Genomic DNA, 15,500 nt, shown 5'->3' with positions numbered 1-15,500 from the left:
TTGGGCACTGTGAGTGTTATCTAGTGCTGTATTATAATGAACATTTGGTTTAGACTAATAAAAAAGGGATTATTAATAACTTACTGCATGTTTGGAATTGATATAATTTCTCACATCCTAACCTGACAATTTAAATAAAATGATGTTAACTTGGAGGTTTATGGTGGAACAAGATAAGCACCATACATTGCTGAATATATGACAAAATGATTGGATAGAAGACATAATGTATGTGGGTTAATATTCCTATATTGCTTTGTAAAGACTTTTCTCTTTTTTATCACTTAAAAAGCTTGGTTTAACTTCTACACTAAGTTCCTATAAGCTCTGCTTTGTTTTGGTTTCATTAGGTATGTGACCTTTTAGAAAACATTACATGACAGAACCACCCCCCACCCCAGTATTGAAATGTACTATGAAAAAAACCCAATATCAGTTCTGCTTAGCACTCCTACTTCAGCAATGCAATATCAATTTTCACTTGCTAGCATATAGTGTGGCTATCAATAAAGGTAACCAAGGGGTGCATATACAGTGTAATAATTAAACTGCATATGCAGTAAGTTCTACAATTTGCCATGCAACAGATCAGCATTTTTGTAAAATTGTAAGTTTGCTGGTACCATAGTGTTATCAATATATACTTTATATTAAAAAAAACCTAGGCTGTATTACCCACTTGACAGCTCCTGCATTTTTTTTAAAAAAATAATTAATTCCTGATATACAGAAAAACAAAAACAAGATAAAATAACCTATTCATTGTTTTAATAACCCCAGTTCATCAATCCATCCACATATAGAGGAGGGACGACAACCATAATTTTCCCGATTAGTATATAACATAAAATCTGACCATATAACATAAAAGGGATTGTTTATAGCCTGGCTTGAATGGGACCGAATGATATGAGTCAACCTTTCTGAAATCACAATACTGCATTTTGATTTATGATGTCAAGAGTTAAGGTCTTACATTGGGACTACCATGCATGCTGAAAAAGAAGGATGATTTTTGCCAGTCCCCTGTTCCCTCTGCAGCTCATTTTGCTCCCAAAAATATGTCCTTGATGGTTGTCAGACCCTCAGGATCATATTTTTTGGGAGGCACAGGTGGTTGTAGAGAGGAGGGGAGATTGGCAACCTTAGAGTATTTCTACAGATAGTGATAAGTGGTTTCTACATTAAAATTACAACAGGTCTTCATGAAACAATACAGCAGTATCATGAGTACATTATTTTTGAAAAATGAGGAATATTTTTTCAAATATAATGAACGTATTTTCAGAATCATCCATTATTTTATATAGATATACAAAAGTACTTGTTGTGGTGCAAATGAGTGTACAAGTGTTCACTTCAGAAATGAGCTTGGATATAGCCCCCTCAAATGCAGGAGATGGACAAAACTGTACCACTGCACATGCATTGACTGTAACATACAAAGAACTGTATGTGTGTACAAGACTATACATGTGTATTAGGAATGTGTGAATTGATTCAGGTACAAATCGATTTGTACCTGAATCTAGCTGATTCGGGCAATTTGGAAACAGAACAAATTGCCCTTGTGGTCCATTGGCTAGATTTGGATCCAAATAGACTTGCGCCAGATTTTATTCGAATCAATTCAATATTTGTCTTCCTCCTGTTAATTTCCCCAGATTCCCAGCTTTCATATGAAAAGATAAGATAAGCTCTGGTCCCTGTAGAAGTGGAGCAATGGAGCAAAAATTGTATCACTATTTTTCAAGTGTTGGGATTCGTTGGTGTATAATAATGTTTCCTCAATGAATGCCTAAGAGGATTTATTACATACCTTCATTTCTTCTATTCATTTTGACTGTCTTTGGACAGTGACAACTGTCAACTCCCATGTGCCAACTACACCCCCTCCCACTCGCAAGGAAGTGGTGTACTACTCAGTTTATGTTCTAGGAATTTTTTCAAGTGTTTAGACTCTTTGGTGTCTAATAACCTTTCTTCATAATTAATCCCTATGAGGATTCAATACATAACAAAGAGTCAATACACCTCAACAACTCCTAAATATAAACTGAATACCCAGTGGTTTGCGGGTTGGGGGGTAGTTGACACATGGGATGCCACTAATTTCCCACCCCCACCCACAAAGCAGTGGGGTCTAAATGAACAGAAGAAATGAAGGTGTGTAATGAAAATAACAAAGAATCTAAACACTTCAGTATTTCTTAAAAATACACTGAGTACCCCACTCAGTGGGAGAGAGTGTAGTTAGCACATGGCAGTTGGCACTGTCCAATGACAGTCAAAATGAACAGAAGAAATAAAGGCATGTAATGAATTCTCATAGAGATTCATTATGAGGAAAAGTTATTAGACACCAAATAATCCAAACACCTGAAAAATAGTGACCACACATTGTGCTCCATAACTCCACTTCTACAAGGGCTAGAGCTTAGCTTTTTAAAAATAAAACAACAATTAAAGCTGGGGTTGTTTCTTTTTCAGACTATTCCTATAATTAATACACTAACCTGTTTCAAGCAATGGCAAAAGTACATAACTAAATTTGTTTGACAAGGGAAAAGACCAAGAATTAAATTTAAAAATTTAACAGATGCTAAAGAAAGAGGTAGTCTTACCCTGCCTGATTTAAGGCTGTATTTTGATGCTGTTTGTTTGACGTGATTGAAGACGACTATGATAAAATGGGCTCAAGATGTGAGTCATAATATAGATATGGCTGCTTGGGAAAAATTATGGAAAACTGATTTAAAGTTTACTGCATGTTATACTTTAAAAGAAAATTATTATAAGATGATGTATAGGTGGTATCTGACACTGAAAAAATTAGCATTAATGTATAAAAATGTTTCAAGCAAATGTAAATGTGGACAATGTGAAGGAACTTTTTTCCATATGTGATGGTCATGTGGGAAGGCAAAGGCTTTTGGGGATATGATAGACATTGCGCTGAAGAAAATCTTTAAAGTGACATTTCTTAAGAGGCCAGAATCCTTCCTGCTGGGAATAACTGAAAGAGAGTTCTCTAGAAGAAATTTAACATTTTTAATGTATGCAACCACGGCGGCCAGTATAGTATATGCGCAGAAACAGTTATTGTGAATCGTGCAAATAGGCAAGCAGGAAGTCAATATTTACTTATGTGTAAAATTAGATAAATAAATGTAATTTGAATCTAAAAACTATTGTAAAATCCAATAAAAATTTAAAATGCATCAAAGCTGGGGATCAATGTTTGGATTGGGATAGGGCGACTTCAAATCCCCATTATCTCCTATGGTGGAAATATACAAAATCAGTAAAACCTTTTTTAAAAAAATAATTAAAAATCAACCATGTGCCCCACTGTCTTGAAATTTGGGTGCTAGGTGGGGATCTACCTACCCACCAAATATGATGCCCCTAGGACCTTTACCAGTGGAGGGGGATTGGTCTGGGGAAGGGGTGGTTCAGCCCCCTCCACCTACCTGCTCCCCTGACTTTTTAAACTTAATCCTATTCCCCATTTAATATTGTCCAGGGCAGACCCACAGTTAAAGATGCAGGTCTGCTGCCATCAGCAGACAATAATGTTGTGTCATTTGAGTTGCAGCTGTCTGAGCAACGTGTGATATTTTGCCATATTTATCAAAATGGCATGCAGATTCTGTTAATAGCACTCAGCTAAACATTTATGCTTCCTTGGGGACCTATAGTGCTGAGTAAGTTGCCCATTTCTACCAAACTGAACCACAACATCACAGATTCCAAAAATCAGGAAACATACATTTGTAAAAAGGTATATAAATGACTGAGTGGTTTATCTGCCAGGAAGACTACTTCAGTGTGGGTGCCCCCCCCCCCCCCCGCAGGAGGCACAGGATTAAACAAACATGTTGTTTTCTGTAAACATTTTAAAATATAACAAATTTCTAAAAGGCCATTCTCATTTGAAAAATGCCTTAATGCACTAATGTTTTAAATGGTGCTATTATGATTGTTGGCAGATGGATATGTGTAAAATGTACTTTGTTGTCCTTTTAGGGAAGATGTCAGGACGGCCAATGTCATTGCTGCAGAAGCTGTAATGTGTCTTGTTATCGACAGAGAGTAAGTATGCCATTTTTTAACATATTATACTAATTTCCCAAAATGAAGTTCATTTCGTTATACTTTAGAAACATACATTGTTTAACGTTACTTTGATTTTTTTTTTTAAAAAAAAAAACAACCCAACTCATCTGGTACAGGGAGCAAATAGACCCCAATTGTCACAGGTTTTCTTTTAAACAACAACAACAAAACCTGAGATGTATTTGATCATGAATAAAAAATTATGAACTTCCATTAAGGATTATTGTTTAGAGAGCAGTACACTATACAGGGATGGTTTCTGGAGTCTGAAATGATCTCCAAGGTTGATTCCTATGAGGTCTCACAGATTCCTGACACCTTAATCATGCATTTATTTTTTTGTTCCGTTCCAAGCATCCCAGAGATGTGAATAAAACATACTCTGGGTTGCTAACACTTCCTTAAATACTGAATCAGTATGATATAGTTATTGTGTTGCTAAATGTGTTCCATCATTACATTTAGGCTATAATGCTTTGGTTGTACAGGTTTCATTTTCCCTCTCTTTCATTTAAATTATGGTCTACATGACTTCAATGCTCTTTTAATGAAGTCCTCAATTAAAAGAACGACCACCAAATAAGTGAAAGGTGAAATACTACTGAAAACATGCCTGTGGAATAATATATTAAATGTGAATTTAGGCAAGAAAGTTTAAATAGTTTTGACACTCATCTAAGGTAAGTATGACCCCAAATGTATAGCAGGGTAAACTAAAAGCTATGGATTGCTCTGAGCAGTAAACTTTACCATGTATTTTATTTACTGAACTATTAGAAAATCCTGTTTCCAAGGAAATAGGTCGGCTTTTTAAATGTATGACTCACTGAATTGCACTGGGGCTTTATCCAGTATAAACAGATGGGGGACATTAGGATTGTTGACTAAATAAATTCTGTGACACATTTACAAGAAAGGTTCCATGTTACCAAAATGGCCATTATTCTGTATAAATCTATAGAGGAAGAAGGGAATTAATGAAACCAATTAGACACCTTCGGCAGATATTTATTGAGGAAAACCTGCTAAATAATGGCTCATATTTTATTTGAATGATATTCTACAAACATTTTGCCACTGGAGCTTAATCATAATTAAAACAAATAGGTAGAATTAATCCAGAATTAGTCTTTAATCACTAGCAATTATTTATCTTGTGGTAGCAGCCTAACATAGTTTTCTTTTGCTGTTGACTGCCCTTGAATTAGCAAGAAGGTGCAAATATAACTTTAGACTTCTAACACTTGAAGCTATTCCACTGTGTACCAGGGATTTCAGTAGCATTGCGCAGTTGAGTGTGTGACTCCATTAATGCTATTTATAGCAGAATATGTGCTAAGTTGCATTGTGACCCTGGAGAATCTGATTTTGTTGTCAGTGTATCAGTTTCCAACTATCAATTAATTATATATGGGAAACTAAGTGGAGAAACTTGTCTTAGATTAGTGCAAACCTATTATGCTTCAAGCCTCCGTTAATAGCTTGCACCAATACTTTCAGAATTTTCCCTCATAATATTCAAGCTACATTTTAAGAATGCAGCCCTGAAGCTGTTTGCATCTTGCTTCAGTCCCACAAAAAAACTATGATTTCAACTTTAAACGTATTCCAGGTGGCAGAGCTCCAGCACACTCAGAGAGCTTCTCTAATTAATTTATGGAGTTCACTGCCCCAAGATGTAGAAATAGTCACTTGCCTAGATAGCTTTAAAGGGGATTAGAAACATTTATAGAGTTTAGATCTATTAATGCCCATTAGCCATGATTCCATTAATGGCCATTAGCCATGACAGCAGTATACCACTGAATACCATTTTCTTGAGGGCACAGAACTAGAAGGCTATTGCCTTTGTACCCTTCTTGTAGGATTCCTGGAGGCTTCCTGGTTGGCCGCTGTAGGAAAAATTATGCTGGACTAGGTTATAGTCAATGTAAAACAATCTGTGCAGAGTGTACACATATACAGATCTGTATGCAAATACAGTTTTTCCTCAAATAATGTTTTATTTATTTAATGTTTATTTATTTGTACAGAAGTGCATTTCCTGTACTCTGCTTTTGATGGGGCCTGTACCCAAGGTTCACTTTTAAAATGAACACATGTACAGTAATTCACACAGACATCTGTACACATGTATAGTGTAATGTCTGCCTATGGTTAGATTTGAGGCAGATCTAACAATGCTCATCCTCCCATAGGGGAGAAGAGCTTGGCCGAATTCAGACTTAACACAAAATTGGAGGTTTGACAAACCCAAGGTTTCAGTTTTGAACTGTAAATCACACCGCAGACATTTATCCAACCGTAGTCCTCCAACCTGCAGTTCCAGGAAAGGGGAGCCCCTCACAGCTCCAAGGCTGCTGAGGCCAATCCCAGCAAGCTCCTTGGCAAGGCTGTGGGCAAATATCAGTATGTCAGCAGAGCAGCTGCAATTGACCATGATCTCGAAGTGGATGTGTCGAACGTGACGGTGCATTTTCAGAGCAGTCCACCAGCCCTCAGCATCTAAAGGGCATTAAATCTGCTTAAATGCCATGCTGTGCCAGCACTTCTTCAGGCAGCGACGACACCTCCACCCTCTAAAGAGCCCTGCACCTAAATAGTCCTGAACAAGCACGATTTGGGGGTGGGGGAGAACATCTGGGGGGCACTATTTCCCTTTTACTCAGGAAAGGGAAGGGAACATGAAGACTTCCTAGAAGGGGATATGTATCTGAGGGAGAACAAAGGATTCGGGGGGGGGTCTATCCCGCCATTACCTAGCATGCTGTTGAAAGGGAATCCCCCCATGAAAGCACTCTATGCAGACCAAACCACACTCCTGCTCCACTGGCAGCTTGCTGCTGGTGGGCTATCCCTCTCATGAGAGGGCCAGTCTACTGGGGAGGACCATGGAGTTGTAAGCCCTAGGTCTCCGATCAGACTGCATGCTTACAAGTTGAGCTAACCCAACAAAGGGAGCCCTGCTTGTGTGGAGCCCCCACCTCTCCACAGTAAAAGATAGGACAGAAGTGCTGCAACCATTCCTTCTTTGTGAAGCCTTGCACACACCCAAAGTAGATTTTGACACGCCATGTATCAGATCCTGGCAATGTATGCAGACAGGGAGAACATCGGATGTGTGGACAGATCTTTAAACCCTTTCAAAATCCCCAGGTTCAGTCCAGCATTGCGCCCAATGCAGATCTGCTGGTGTGGGGAATCACAGAAGAGGGGAACCCCAATCTCCAGGGACCCCAGGAGAGTGGGGTCACCATTGGGGGGCACAAACAAGGGTACACATCCACATGGCTGCCAAGTAGCTGTCAAAGCCTGTCCACATGGGTGGAGGGGCTGGCAGGGGGCATGCTTGACAGCTACTTGGCAGCAGTTGCCAAGACAGGGAGAACAGTCGCTGGGGTACCTGTCCCTGAGGCTTTCCTCCATGCAGCAACAGGACTCATATATAGAGTCCCAGTGGCCTGATGCTTTTGTGAGAGAGGTCAAGCTTGTTTTGTCATCATACATGATTAGAGATTTTGCTCAACAACTCTCTCCCCTCTGATGGTTCTTCTCATGAGTTGTGAGGGGGTGTCTCCATGGCCTGGCACTCTCTTGAGGAAGCGCTGTCTGCCCTAGGTCAGCATCCATCCTCGTCGCAGATGAGGAATCACTCCTTTCACTAGAGCAATGCTGATCCTGCTGCCCAGCCCTGCTTATGAGTAGGGGTGTGCAAACTGGTTCAACTCAAACCCCAGTTCAAGTCAAACTGACCTGGTTCTACTGGTTTTTGAGTTTGAACTGGACCTACCCCCCGCCCCAAAGGGTGTATTGGTCTGAGTTTGAACCAGACCAGCCCCAGTCCAAACATAACCATTCTGAACCAGTTTGGGGCAATGCTTGTAAAGGGGAATCCGCTGAGAATTCCTCTTTACAAGCAAAGGGGAATTCCCAAAGGGCAAGGGGGGGTGAGAGGGGAACTTACATTCCTGGAAGGGGTGGTGGCTCTGGCAGCGGCTCTTCTAAGCCCCACACCAGCCTCCCCAACAGCAGCCCAGGTCAGCAGCTGTGGCCAGTTCAGGCCTCTGTGCAGAAACTGCAGAGCATGGCGGCCATTCAGTAGATAGTCCTGTGCTCTTCCACAAAAGAGCCCAATGCTCTTGTGCAAGAGCAGCAGGTAATCTATTCTAATGACCTATGCCCATGTGTGGAGGCCCACTGCACGCTCTGCAGTTACTTCATGGAGGCTTGCAGTTACTTCATGGAGGCTTGAAATAGCCCGAGCTGCTATTGGGGAGGCTGGCGGTGGAGGTGTTAGAAGAACCCCCACTGCTGATGTCCTACCACCACTGGAAAGGTAAGTTCCCATCTCCCCCCACCCTGTGAGAATCCCCCTTTGCACGTAAAGGGGAAACCTCAGTTGACAGAGTGGAAAGAGGGAATGCCCCTGTGTGACAGTGCCGCTTGACAGGCTGATAAGCTTTGGATGGAACGTGTGTTGTTCCTGTTGCCGGACAACAGAATAGCTAGTTAGCTGACAGAAGAGGCTGGTGCTCTGAGAGGCAGCCACCATATCCCAGGCTGGTCTGCACCGCCATCTCTATGATTGTGGTTTCAAAAACAGAATGAAACCGTGGTTATGGTGATGTCTGGGATTGGATGTAACACTTTAGAGGTCTCAGACGCAAACCTTTGTGCAAAGCGAAGGTTCAAATTGGAGTTGGACAAGGCAAACTTCAGGTCTCTTTTGGCTCAAAACCACGGTTTCATGAATTTGGACATAATGGAGTTCCAACCTCTGCCCCGTTAAACTCCAGTTTCATTACATCTGAATTTGGCCCTTCTCTTGTGGTATTGAGTATGAATTGTCCCCTTTGCTAAGCAAAGTCCACCTTGTTTTTCATTTGGATGAGTGACTACATATGAGTGCTGTAAGATCTTCCTCTCAGGGGATGGGACCATAGCTCAGTGGAAGAACTGAGACCTTCTTGCATGTATGAGGTCCCAGTTTCACTTCTGGCATCTCCAGGTAGAGCTGAGAGAGACTCCTTCCTGAAACCTTCGACAGACACTGCCAGTAAGTGTAGACAATACTGGGCTAGATGTACCAAGGGCCTGACTTGGTATAAGGAGTTTTTATGTTCTTATGTTTTGTTCACTTCTGTGGTGGAAGGAACTATTCAGAGAAAGTGAAACTTTTATAACTGAGCCCGTAAATCCCATTGATTTCCACTTATCTGACTCTTCAGCATCTTCCCACATGAAATTTAAATCACTTTTGAGTCTCTCTTGCACTATTTATACAAATGTATGGTAATTAAGACTGAATAGAATATAGAAGAAAGGCATTTGTTACCAAAACACACATTATGACAAATGTAGACATTATGTAGGTTGCAACCTACTCTGTACATTTTTATATTTTGTATGAATTTGTTTTTTTAGCTTTTATGTAGCTTTTATATGTTATCATATAAAATTTACATTTATATTTCAAAGAGATTTTGTAATCAAAAACAGCCAAAGAAATAGTCGAAACCTCATATAAGAAAATGTCTTTAATGTTCTCAGTTTGCATCCTTTGCCTGTGAGTATAAATGCTCACACAGAAAGGATTTCTTTCATTCCCCGCACCCAAGGAGTAGTCATCCTCTGTTGCTCTGCATTGATCTAGCAATCTGTCAGAGCAAGTGGAAGGGAATGCTCTTTTTGGTTTAAAAATGGAAAAACCTCCTGCACATGGAAATCTGCTCACATGTTCTCCTGGATTCTGCTATGTACCACATTCCAGAAAATGAGTACTGCGAGGGCCAATAGGGAAGGACCAGGGATGTAGCTATACTTCAGCAGATGTGTTCAAAGAACCCGGGGGCCCCAGCTCTTGAGGGCCCCCCAGCCCCACCCCTCCCTATTTTCTTAATTATCTCCCTCACTCCAAGAAGCTGCTGGGGAGAGGGGCAAACACGGGCCCCCTCACACCGAGCTATGCCTCTGGGAAGGGCCTTCTCATTCTGAGTTGTATATGACACAGCTTGTGCTTACTAGGCTTTTCATAGATTATAATAAAAACCAGTTGTGCACACATTTTGCTAAGATCAGATCATCATGTAAAACCGTGCTTTTTAGATTCATGCGATGCAACTTTTTCATAAATGCTGAAGATTGTGGTCCAGTTGGACACAAGATTACAGCCCCAAACCTGTGTTTTACAGCTCCAAACGCTTATCCAACCAAGAAGCAAGGAGATCACACGCCAGCCGGAAGCCAGTGCCAAAAACAGGAAGCAAGGGAAAAACAGCTCACCAAAATGATGCTCCGTCAGACAAACCAGCTCATCAACTGAACGTTCCATGTATTTGCATTCCATTCCGAGCTCGGAATGGAATGCAAATCCCGTTCCAAGCTCAGAATGGAATGCAAATCCTGTTCCGTACACATCCCTAATACATGCTGCAAGCTAGTCACATGCTTCTCTGAATAGCAGCCATATCTATGTACCTCAGAGGAGCCTTTGGCTTCTGCTATGGACAGAACTGGCAATGGGGCTGTTAGTTAATAGTTTGCATGATCCTTGCATATAGCTTTGACCTAAACATTTAAACTCTGACAAACATCTCAATGCTGAGTGTCATCTTCAACATTATTTGCTGGTGCATACTGAAAATTAGTGCAGAGGTGTCTCTTCTCAAACTCTGCCTTGTGGATGTTAACCTATAAAAGCTTAAAGGGTAAATATGGTGGCACAAAGCTTGAAGAACTGAATGCTAACAACAGATGTATGTGATAGACAGGTTAGGACTTAAAATAGCATGACCCAGGAGAGTTCGTATAATATAACAGTAATGGATCCACCAACTATTCTCAGCATCAATTCTGTTTCACTGTTGAGAGCCTGTTGTTCCTGTTCCTTCTTAAAGCAAGAAGTCCTCATTAGTGCTGACAAAATACTGGTGATATTCTGAAATGCAGTGGTGAAATAACACAATGCTTCATTGTTGTTTTTAACAAGTTTCTTTGGGCAATCCCTATGGGGAAAATGCTTAGGCAGTGTACTATATATATTTTTGCTAGCTGGTCTCTGAATGTCCAGTTGGTGTCTGGGGAAAGCAATTTGTCTTCCCAGAAATATTTTATGCTGGCACTTCACCATCTGTAATGGTTTCCTCTTGTCTTCTATGAAGATAAGTGTGTTGTGTTGTGTTATGTGTTCTTCTCCTGATTGGTTGGCTATTGACTGGGAGATATCCCAATGCACTGTGCTGCTAACACAGCACAGGCTTCGCTCCTCCCGCCACTCATTCTCCGCTTCGCTCCACTGCTGATGGAGGTGCATGAGTGGCACAGCCCTAGTCAGGCTCTGGATCAAGTTGGGGAAGGTAGGTAGTATCCTGCCTTTCTCCCAGCCCTCCCTGCCCCAGCAGTCATATGAACGACCTTTTGGTCTGGATATAAGCCAGTGACTGGAGTAGCTGGTCTTATAACTGTAAAATTTAAATGTGAGTCTGTATGTGTATGCACGCGCACGCGCACACACACACACACACAGAGTCTATGGGGTACCTGAGCTGAAGGTTTGTGACAGAAGGGATACACTTGTTAAGAAAGGTTGGGAACTCCTGCATTGGCTGGCTATTGACATGGAAGGAGCGAGACTGAAAGAGAGAGACTGAAATAGGAGTGATCCCAAAGCTTTATTTATTTTGGCTCTGGAGTTTGGGAACTGCCACTTTCCCAACCTCATACCTCACCTCCAGTTCTTCATAGACTGAAAATACTGGCTGTCTCCTCTTAAAATCAAATTATGGTTAATGGCATTAGAGGATGCTGTTTCCCTAAAATAATCAAATGTGTGGCTAAACCTTTGGAGTAGACAGATTTACAGTTTGATACATTGCCCTCACACCCCAGCCTCAAGGAAGACACAGACACTCTCAAATTGGATGGAAGGGCCACAACTTTATTAAATGATCAAATCAGTGAACTTTGTGTGGAACAAACTCCACCCCCCAGCAGTGTGAATCTAACCAAGGCTTGGTTTAAATAATACTGTCCTCCCCCGTGCCTTGAATGGGTGACAGACCCTAACTCAAGGGTAGAAGCAGGTTAAACCTTCTTCAACTCCATCATTGTCAACCCCAAAGGGATCAGGGCAACTTCTAGGGCTTCATCCCAAACCCCCAAGCGATGCAGCCTTTAAGGTTTGGAAGCCCTAAAGCAGGCTTCATGGCAAATCAAAGTCTCTGAACCACAAAGCCTTTAAGGACCAATTGACCAATCAACCCTTTTAACTGCCCAAGGGTGCTCACTGATCTCAAACCCTTCTACACCTCCACCCAGCCTACACTGTACCTACCAGAAAGGGAGGGCAGCCTAACTTGGCCTTGGCCTTGGCCTTCCTTCCCCACCACCATCCAAGATCACCACAAGGCCCCTCTGAAGATTAGCCAGATACAAATCACATCCCTCCATGGACAAATGTGCCCTGTCTGTATGAAACAGGTGTGGCAACAAATGTGCAATACCTGTTTGCGGGATAAACACACCACCACAGGCCACAACATGCTTACCCGTGGTAGTGTTAACTTTTTTCCTGGCCCTTTCAGCCCCATGCAAATTCTGCACACCCCTCCAAACTCTATGCTGTAGGCAGTTGGCCCACACTATGATAACCCCAGGAATCCAATGAATGGTGGCAAAATCAGAGGTGGCTTGTTGGGAAAAGTTTGCTTATTCAGATCATTTTTTCCTGAATGAACTACTAAAACCTTGGGAGGGACGCTAACTGTTATATACTCCCACAAAGCTTGGAGCAACTGGCTCCACAGCATACGCCCAGCCAACACTTCCCAAAACCTAGTTGGGTACCAATCAGCGAGGTGCTGACTTGCTTGTAGGCCCAGAAAACATGAGAATGGCCCTGCGGCATACGCACACGATCAGCACACGCACAGGAGCCGCTGCTTTGCCAGCACCACCAAAAAGAACAGTAGAGTTGAACACTCAGCAACCATCTGGCAATAATCCAACATCACTGAACACACATAATGAATAAATACATTGGACATGCAAAGTCCAATATGCTTAATTTACGCATCCTTAAAGCTCAGGTGATGGGTGGTGGTTGCAGCCCTAATCCATAAGGAGTGCAAATTAAGGAGGTGAGCTGCTTTGCCCACTTTAACAAGTGTTTTCCGCAGAACAGCCTCCAGCTGATATTGTGTCAAGGGCATGCCGTCAGCGTGCACAAACAGGCATCTCGCCATGCTGGGCTGAAATGCAACATATTGATGCAAAGCCTGAACTGGGCATAGCGCAGCACACCCAGCTGCAGCAAGCTCAGCTTTCTGGCCCCTGATCTGGTCGGTCTTAGATTTACGCAGGAGCAACTGCACTCCAGACCCCTCAAAGGAAAGGTCTGCAAATTGCAAGCACCAATCCCTGAGAGCATGGCTACTACGGGGAAGGATGTCTCTAGCCTAAAAGCCCCAAAGAAGGATACTAGCCCCACACCCCATGGGAAGCTACAGGGATTGGAGCTACAAAAGAATAGCTGCAAGTAACTCAATAGTCATGGGCCGGCTCTGATCGTGACCCCGAGGTCACGCTCTAGCCCAACCCTCAAGCATATGACACACTCTGATGTCACCCATGGTATCTTGCACCCCCTTGGCTTGAGCCTCAAAGGACAGCACTGCCAAGTAGCCTGCCAAGGTGGAAACCGCTTGGCCCAAGGAGTGCAGGAACACTAAGTTCCACCCAACCATGAAGTGGTTGGGTAGAATAGGCCAGCTGTCTAAAAGGCCTTCCTGCTGCCTGAATGCTTTAAAAGAGGCTACCTTACAGGAGTAACTAGCCCTTGTACTGGGAGCCAGAGATGCATCGATAGCCCGTCAGGTCTCTATCCGCCATGCCTCTACAGAGCCTCTGGCATCATGTCTGTGTCCACATTGGCATCTGGAGCTAACTCCCTGAAACCTGCTACCTGGAAACAAGATAGGGCATTGGCTATATCATTCTGGAGCCTCTTTTTAGCATGTGCCTTGCTAAAAAGAGGATGTTATACTGCAGGCACCGGAGAACAAAACATAGAAACATAGGAAGCTGCCATATACAGAGTCAGATGCTTGGTCCATCTAGATTAGGATTGTCTACACAGACTGGCAGTGGCTTCTCCGAGGCTGCAGGCAGGAGTCTCTCCCAGCCCTACCTAGGAGATGCTGCCAAGAAGGGAACTTGAAACCTTCTGCATATATGCAAGCAGGTGCTCTTTCCAGAGCAGCCCCATCTCCTATGGGAAAGGTCTTACTGTGCTCACACATGGAGTCTCCTATTCATGTGCAACCAGGGCTAAGAGGACAAGTCAGGCTTGCTACCACAAGACCAGCTCTCCTCCCTTACAATCACTCCCCCCCCCACCTGGGGCAGGAATCTAGAGGTCATAGGTCATAGTTACCCCTGCTAACTTGGTAAAGAGGCACCTTTTAACGTGGTGATTCTCTTTATTGAGCAGGGGGAGAACAACTGGCCCTATCCAACCCCAGCACAGTACCTCCAGTGACTGTTGCTGGAGTCTATCTTATGTTGCTTTTTTGATTGTGAGCCCTTTGGGGACAGGAAGCCATCTTATTTATTTGTTATTTCTCTGTGTAAACTGCCCTGAGCCATTTTTGGAAGGGCAGTATAGAAACTGAATAAATAATAATAATAATAATAATAATAATAATAATAATAATAATACCACCAAAATAATCCCAGTGGTAATTGGCGCCCTGGGTGCAGTTCCAAAAGACCTTGAAGAGCACCTCAACACCATAGGGGCCACAGAAATCACCATCAGCCAATTACAAAAAGCAGCTTTACTGGGAACAGCCTATATTCTGCGACGATATCTATAACAACAGCAACAACATTGACAATAAAATTCTGGAATCCCAGGTCCTTGGGAAGGACTTGATGTCTGGATAAAACAAACCAGTCAATAACACCTGTCTGACTGTGTAAAATAATAATAATAATAGCCTGCAGTGAGGCACTACCTTGGCGTGGTTGTGGGGCTTGCGTGCTCTGAGGAAGGTGAGAGCTATGACAGAGGTCCAACCATACTGGATAGGTCTCACCAGAGGAGCCAGACAAAGAGTGCCTCTCCCATCAACAATATGGTGAGACAGTTGAGCAACCAGGGCTGGAGACTGCAAGGTTACTGGAAGAAACGTCGCTTAACTGGAAAAAATATACGAAAAATGCCAACAAGGAAATAATGATCTGCTATTACAAGTCTAGTTCAACTAGAAGAGGTTATTTAAAAAGAATGTACCAAATTTGGAAAGAGAAGCATCCAGATACAGAAATAACAGAACAAAGGCTAGCAGACCAGAGAAGATTCATAATCAGAAATAAAGTAT

At 42.4% G+C, this 15,500-nt stretch overlaps 1 protein-coding gene across 2 annotated transcripts in view; it reads left to right on the top strand.

Moving 5' to 3' along the window:
- PRKG1 (protein kinase cGMP-dependent 1) overlaps positions 1–15,500 on the top strand; it is a 1,007,212-nt gene that overhangs the window by 818,739 nt on the left and 172,973 nt on the right. For both annotated transcript variants that reach the window (XM_053305274.1, XM_053305273.1), the window contains exon 8: positions 4,030–4,095. In XM_053305274.1, the coding sequence (XP_053161249.1) occupies positions 4,030–4,095 (66 nt within the window). The remainder of the gene's footprint in view (positions 1–4,029; positions 4,096–15,500) is intronic.

The sequence above is a fragment of the Hemicordylus capensis genome, chromosome 3, assembly GCF_027244095.1.
Source record: "Hemicordylus capensis ecotype Gifberg chromosome 3, rHemCap1.1.pri, whole genome shotgun sequence".
Lineage (NCBI taxonomy): Eukaryota > Metazoa > Chordata > Lepidosauria > Squamata > Cordylidae > Hemicordylus > Hemicordylus capensis.
This window is presented reverse-complemented; position numbering and strand designations above follow the sequence as displayed.